Source organism: Physella acuta, unplaced genomic scaffold (assembly GCF_028476545.2).
Source record: "Physella acuta isolate Inbredline_101_S28 unplaced genomic scaffold, ASM2847654v3 ptg001994l, whole genome shotgun sequence".
Taxonomy (NCBI): domain Eukaryota; kingdom Metazoa; phylum Mollusca; class Gastropoda; family Physidae; genus Physella; species Physella acuta.
In genome coordinates, this window is record NW_026733499.1 from 42,754 (window position 1) to 50,000 (window position 7,247).

At 33.0% G+C, this 7,247-nt stretch overlaps 1 protein-coding gene across 1 annotated transcript in view; it reads left to right on the forward strand.

Annotated features, from left to right (window-relative positions):
• Positions 1 to 240: 240 nt before the first annotated feature.
• Positions 241 to 7,247, forward strand: part of LOC131931618 (vacuolar protein sorting-associated protein 72 homolog) — an 8,195-nt gene continuing 1,188 nt past the window's right edge. The window contains exons 1-8 of the mRNA XM_059288416.1: positions 241 to 391; positions 2,045 to 2,250; positions 2,649 to 2,807; positions 3,170 to 3,257; positions 4,074 to 4,268; positions 4,978 to 5,125; positions 6,669 to 6,773; positions 7,217 to 7,247. The exon at positions 7,217 to 7,247 is cut by the window's right edge and continues 45 nt beyond it. Of these exons, the coding sequence (XP_059144399.1) occupies positions 2,137 to 2,250; positions 2,649 to 2,807; positions 3,170 to 3,257; positions 4,074 to 4,268; positions 4,978 to 5,125; positions 6,669 to 6,773; positions 7,217 to 7,247 (840 nt within the window). The 5' untranslated portion in view covers positions 241 to 391; positions 2,045 to 2,136. The remainder of the gene's footprint in view (positions 392 to 2,044; positions 2,251 to 2,648; positions 2,808 to 3,169; positions 3,258 to 4,073; positions 4,269 to 4,977; positions 5,126 to 6,668; positions 6,774 to 7,216) is intronic.

Consider the following 7,247-nt stretch of genomic DNA (forward strand, 5'->3'; position numbering starts at 1 on the left):
GGGTGCACTTGATATTTTTAGGGGGGGGGGGCGGAGGGCGTACTACATTTTCCGGGGGGGGGGGACACCGGTAAAAGTATATGTTTCCTATATAAATTCCATTTCGTTCGAGCTGTGCCCCCCCCCCCCCCCCCGAAGAGAGGCCCCCCCCCCGCCCCCACCTTTTTCCCCCCCTCCTTTGAGCGGGCGTGTCTAAGATCAGGGATTAATTTGGGTGGAAAGGATTTATAGTATGGAGTGGGAGTAATGGGATATAGATTTGGGTTTTGCAGAGCAGTCGACACACCTTTTTCCAGCGGGAAACTGGGTCGTTTAGTATAGTAGCGAATTTTGTATATTATTTTTTAAATCAAGGGAAACCACTATGATTTTATTTTAGAGTAAACCGAAGGTAGGCATTAGTTAGGTGTTTCACTACTAGATTCTATAATTATTTGTTTATTATTAAAACTAAAAGAAAATCACATTTAGAGTCTAGATTTACATCTAGATTCTATCAAAAAGATCTTTAGATTACCTATTAGGCTATTATTTATATTAGATGTAGTAGAATCTAAAGTACTATTTCAGTATTTCTAGATCTAGATCTAGATCTAGATTTTATTTACTATTTGTGTATTTACTATTTAGTTTTAGTATTTAGATCTAGTCTAGATCTAGATTAGATCTAGATCTAGTCTAGCTAGATTCTAGATTCTAGAATCTAGATCTAGCTAGATCTAAAAAGTAGAATCTAGATCTAGATCTAGTAGTAACTCACTCTGACTTTTTTACTTTTTTTGTTTTTTTTTACAAGCTTTTATAATTAATTATACTCAAAATTAAATAACTCATCCATCACTCCATCAGTGAGTCCATCAATCAGCTATCTCAATCTGTCTTCTAAGTTCTTATCTTAGTCTAATATAAGAACTTAGAAGACAGATTGAGATAGCTGATTGATGGACTCACTGATGGAGTGATGGATGAGTTATTTAATTTTGAGTAGGCCTAGATCTATAATTAATTATAAAAGCTTGTAAAAAAAACACTTAGTCTAGTCTAGTCTTATCGTGGATAATATTAAGAATCGATCTTTTGATTGAATTCCTGGTAGAAGGAGCCATCTGCATGGCCTCAACCGGCTGCAAATTATTTTAAGCATTTTTCTAAAATGTTTTAAGTTTTAAAAATTAAAATTTACAAAAGTTATGCTAAATTGCATTAATTGGAGTGCAGAGATTATATTATATGGGAGAAGATATTAACAAGTTAAAATATAAATACATTAAAGTGAGTCGGTGTGGTCAAGTCGGTAAAGTTCATGGTTGCTAAAACGAAAAGTCTCGAGTTCAAACCCTCTGGCAGATGAGGCTCGATAGCTGGGGACAGCAACTCTTCTAGGAGAGACAACTCCAATATCAAACATCTGCTGACTTGTAGTTTGTTCTTTGTTGGACAAATGTTATGGAAGCAAATCTAAAGGAGAAAAGCAGGCTGAAATCGGAGTCAACAGCCTAAATGGCGCATAACCAGTTGACACGTCTAATTCATTGTGAAGGAGGGAATCCCTTCCAACTCTAAAAATTAAGAACAACAAAGAAGAAATACTTTTACCCTGATCTCTAAATCATAATCTTCCTCTTGTTCAGTGGAGATAACTTCTACTGGTACAGTAAGAATATAAGCTTATAATGCACAAAGTGATAGCCAACTGAGACTAGGCATATTAGGGATATTCCAAGCTGACTTTGAATAGCAGTGGCATATAGAGTGTACTGATTTTTTAACATTTTTATCAGGTTAATAATTGTAATTTTCCAGACCTGTATGTTAATTATAGGTTTAAGTAAAATTTTTTTTTTTTGAGATAAAACAGCCCTCTCAATATAACACAGAGTAATTATATTTAATTTACGCACTATACTTAACAATTATATTTTTGTGCTGATTTTAAGCCAAAGACTTAATACTATTACATTAAATAAAAATTACTTGAACTTTTACCTTACCTAAAGTAACAATAATATAAAAACCTTAACCACAAGATATTTTTACTAAACAGGTTGTGATTTCACAATACATCAAAAGCAACTTGGCTGGTAGGGAAGACTGCATGATTTTTTTTCATAGTCTGACAGCTAGACAATTCTGAAAATGTTGGCACTGCAAAGAGATAAACGTGCAACAGCTGGGAACAAGATGTCCAAGCTGTTGGAGGCAGAGGATGAAGATGATTTTTACAAGACTACATATGGTGGATTTGAAGAGGTACATCAGTGGTATTGTCAATTTTCTTTATGTATTGTTGGTTTAATTTTAAGTAGGAAAAAATAGAATATTCCTGAGTCTACGCAGCTCTGATGGGTACTTGACTCAAGATGGGAACAGTCAGTAAATCTAAATTTTTCATAAGCTAAAATAAAAAAAACAAGTCTTATTGATAATCAGGTCTAAAATGATATATGATTATTTAGCATATTAGTTGTTTATAAAAACAGCAGGTCATGTAAAATTTTGACATTTCTTGTTAAATATTTCTTTAATACATTAGTTGTTTATAGAAACAGAAGGCTATGTAAAATCTTGACATTGTTTATATTCAATCTAACGTTAAACTACTTTTTGTTAACTTTGCACCATATTTACAATTATATTTTTTTTCACAGGAAGAAGAAGACAAAGATTACAATTCTTCACAGTCTGATTCTGATGATATTGTAGATTCAGATTTTAGTATTGATGAAAACGATGAGATGAAGAGTGATGATGATGAGGAAGGAAAGCCCAAGAAGAAAAAGAAAGGAGTCAATACCAAAGCATATAAGGTCTGATGACTGATGACAGTGAAAACAATTAATCTTTTTATCATTTAATTACTAAATTAGAAAAAAAAGCTCTGTATAAAATATTCATACAACAGGTCTAGGCTTTTAGCAGATTGTATAATTTCTGTGTGTGTGCTCCTTATCTTTAAACTGTCATTCCGTTCTTTGCTTTATATTTACAGTTTTAGATTTTAGTGTAATCGAAATCTTTTCTTCCAATATTATTTCTTAGAGCAAAATGTATCTAAATTTGCCACAGATGTGTGTTAAAATCTGTGTCTCTTTAAATTATGAGGCTTTTTTTAGTTATTGTTTTTAAAGGCTCCATCTATTATTTTAACATAGGATCCAAAGGGGACAAGGACAAAGAAACTAAACCACCTGTAAAGAAACCAAAGAAAGAAAAACCTAAAGAAATACCTTCAGCAATTCAGATTTATGTATCACCAGGTATAAGGCTTAGGATTGTAACAACAGTACTGAAAATTTAATATTTTTCATTGTTTTTAAATTTTAATATAACAATATTGAAAATTTAATATTTTTCATTGTTTTTAATTTTTAAAAAATACATTGAAATATTTAAAAAACACAAATGGCGTAGTCAGACAGTAGTGTATATGGTTGCTAACCAGATAAAGTCTGGAGTTAGGATTAAGGGCTGGACTTGTAGGACTTGTTTAAGTACATACAACCCTGATGGATGCCTGGTAAAAGTAAAGTTCCCTTTCAAACCTGATATCCTGTGGGGCTAGTGAAGTAGAATTCACTTGTTTCTGTGACTTCGGCATATTAAGAGATAGTGTGGTCAGCACTATGCCCAGCCACCTTTACTTTCCCTAACGTCAGTTAGGTACCCATCAGAGCTGGGGGGGACTCAGGGAAGGTATAATGACTTGAATCTGGATTCGAACTTACGGGTCAGCAGTCCAGCTCTCTACCGCTAGGCTATTCAGTGGATGCCTGGTTAGGGAAAGTAAATGTGGTAGCATAGACTGACCATACTATTCCTTCATAAGCTGATGTCACAGAAACAGGTGAACTCTGTTTCGTCTGCCTTAATGATCACCAGGTCTGAAAGGATAACTCACTATAAAGAAAAAATTAGTTTAAAATTTAAATATCTCTTAATCGATATTGTTTTCTTATACAAAAATAAACACATAAAGTAGCCTAAACAAAAATAATAATTTTTACAAAAGACTAAAAATTAAATGGCAATTATTTACAAAAAGAAAATATTTTTTTACTTTATTTTGTTTCTAGAAAGAAAATCAGTGAGAAGATCCACAGCATTGAAGTCAGAAGCCGCAACATCAAGACAGAAACTTGACATTGAGAAAGACAAAATGATGAAGGATATGGCAGCCAAAAAGAATGTTTCAGGTGTCCGTAGAATGACACAAGAAGAATTGTTAGAGGAAGCCAAGATAACAGAAATACAAAATATGAAAAGTCTAGGTTAGTATTGCAGCTTGTTTGTTTGTTATTTTTTCTAAATGTAAATTATGGCCTTTGATATTTGATTGGATTGAACCCACATAACAATTTATTTGGCATGTGTTACAAATCCATGCCTCAACTTCCAACAATCAGCATCCTAAGCAACTGATTTTGCAACAGCAGTGGATTTGCTTTTATGTTTATATGATTCATATAAAGATAAGTTGGGTTTGGAATATCAATCTAAAATCAAAACAGATTTAATGATCATTTGTCTAATTCCGAAAGAGGTTGTACTTCAGATAATGAAGGAACCACTCTGTTTCTATACCTGGTTCTTCTGGGCATGGAAGGGGGCGTCTCCCAAGTAACCACATACCAAATGTATTTGATACAGGGTGGTCTATTGCTAAGATAATTACTCATAAATATGCTCAATGCTTGTATTATTATGGATAGATACAATGGGGAATGGGAATATTTGGGCCAGGAGTTTAAGGTTCAAAGGGTTACATATCAAAAGCTTTGTTTTGATCTTGTCATTTTTGTACCCTTCTGCCACATACTATTTACAAAGTTAAGTACAGCTAGAGACAACTAAAGCCAAATATAAAAGAATGTCACAGTTGGCAACATTTTAACGTAATGAAATACTTCGTGCATTTTTCTCCTATAATACTATATTAGTTATTTTCTTCTTAAAACGTTTTTTCTTTACTATATTTAGAAAACTATCAAAAACTGGAGCTGGAAAAGAAAAGAGCAAGGGTTGTCAAGCAAGCATACCAAGGCCCTATCATTCGTTATCATTCACTTACAATGCCCCTCATTGAAGAGCTACCTTTTGAACCAGATGTAGATGTAGATTCAGAGGAGTAAGTCTGTTTTTACAAGCTTTTATTTAACTCACTTCCTCTGTCGTCAGTCTGTCGTCAGTCTGTTTAGATCGAAACGCCGGAGCGAAAATTCGGACACTTCTAACTGACAGATACGGTTCGTAATTGGTACGTGGGTCAAGACATGAAGACAATGCGTTATGACATTAAATTTGACTTAATTGGATGCCTAATTAATTTTTTATGAATTAATTAAAATTTGTTTTTATTTTGAATGTTGATGGAATGGAAGTTTTAATAAGTAGAGCCTAGAACTGAAGGAGTAAGTTTTTTATTTTAAAAGTTTATAAAGCTATTAATTGAATAAATTGCTAAGTCTATTCATGTAACTCAAATTCTACCTGGGAGATGGTAAATCTAACATCTTACAGCTTCATTGAAATGTTGAACTTGTGGTACAACACAACAGGCATTAAATAATGTAGCCTTCATTTTTAACAAGTCAACAAATTAATTATATAAGTAAATAAGTAGTAAATAGAACCTTGATGACTTGATGCTGTTACATATATAACCCAGTAGTGTCATAAGATGGTGACAACATTTAAGATAGGTGACACGTCAATTAATGGTTGTCTCAAGTTTGGTGTTTTGTTTATAGATAAATGATATACCTCACAATGGAATTAGTTAAATTAGGTTATATTTTGTTATGAGCACTGACTTGTATTATTACAAATATATTTTATCTGCCCCGTTGGTCTGACAGAATGATGTTTAATTTTGCAATGTATAAGATTATGTTTTTAATTTCTTTTTTGTAAGAAAATATTTTATTGAATAAATCAATAGTGGCTTAACTTCAGTTGTCATCTAAATAATACATTTCTAAAAATGTCCAGAAATTTATGGATGCAAGACATCCTACCTTTCTGTTACTTCCCCTTGCCATTAGCCCTATCACTTACCTCCCTGTGTATTCCCCCTTCCCTCCCCCTTTAAAAAACTGCATTAGACTATTTCCCTCTGTCAATTACCCATTCTAAATTAAAAAGGGACCTGGCAAGAGTTAAGAGCACTGATAGGGCTATGGATGGGATTAGGATTAAAGGATAGGGATATAAATCTGGTTGGGGTTAGGCATAGAGATAACATTAATATAGGCCTTAGAAATAGGGATAAGATTAGGGTTAAGTTAGTAATAGTGCATCTTCAAATGTTCTGGGTAAAATAATCTTATTCAGCACTTTACTGTTTTGAATTCCAAAGAATGCATAGGTATAGTATTGGCAATGATTAATTTTGTACTGTCACTCTATTTCAGTCATTCTTTATTTTATAAAATGTTCTGCTTCTCATTTTACCGATAATATGTATTATAGGTAATTCTCCATAGGGTAATTGACAGTTAATTCATCTTGGGAAGAGGGGGGGGAGGGGTTTGAGGGTAATGTTTTGGACCCTGAATTTATACCACTTAGCTCAGTATGTTAACTGTAGTTAAGCCACTACACAACATAAATATAATGGATATCGCTACGCTCCATTTTTTGTCAAGACGTTCTCTGCTATCTTCCAAAAGGGTTATGGAGACTAAAAAGCCGGAGCTGACCATTGATGAGAAATGTGAAAGAACTTTTATCACCTTTACTGATGAGTCAACGTTTAAAGAGATTTTCTCTACAGCGTGAGATACCCTATATTTTAATCAATTTAAAAAATAATAATTTTTTTATGATATTCTTATTTTAAAAAAATTGTTGTAAATATAAAGCACATTTGTTGTTAATTTAAATAGTAATTTTATGATTTAAAGGGAATGATCTTGTTACTGGTTTATTTATGTAAACATATTGTTTACATTTAAACAAATTTTAATTAAAAAAGGTCACTTTAAAATTGAATATAAAACTCATGAATCATGATACACTTAGGGGTCATCCATTTATGACGTCCGCCTGGGGGGGGGGGGGGATATGGACTTTTATAAGGGAAATAAGTGGATTTGGGGGGGGGGGTGGTCCAAAATCCAAAAAGTTTGTGGACGTCATAAATGGATGACCCCTTATTAAGTAATTTATTTATGTTGCATAAATTGTGTTATCATAAAGTATACCTGTTTTCTTACAGGAAGGTGAAACCACCTGGAAAATCTATCTGC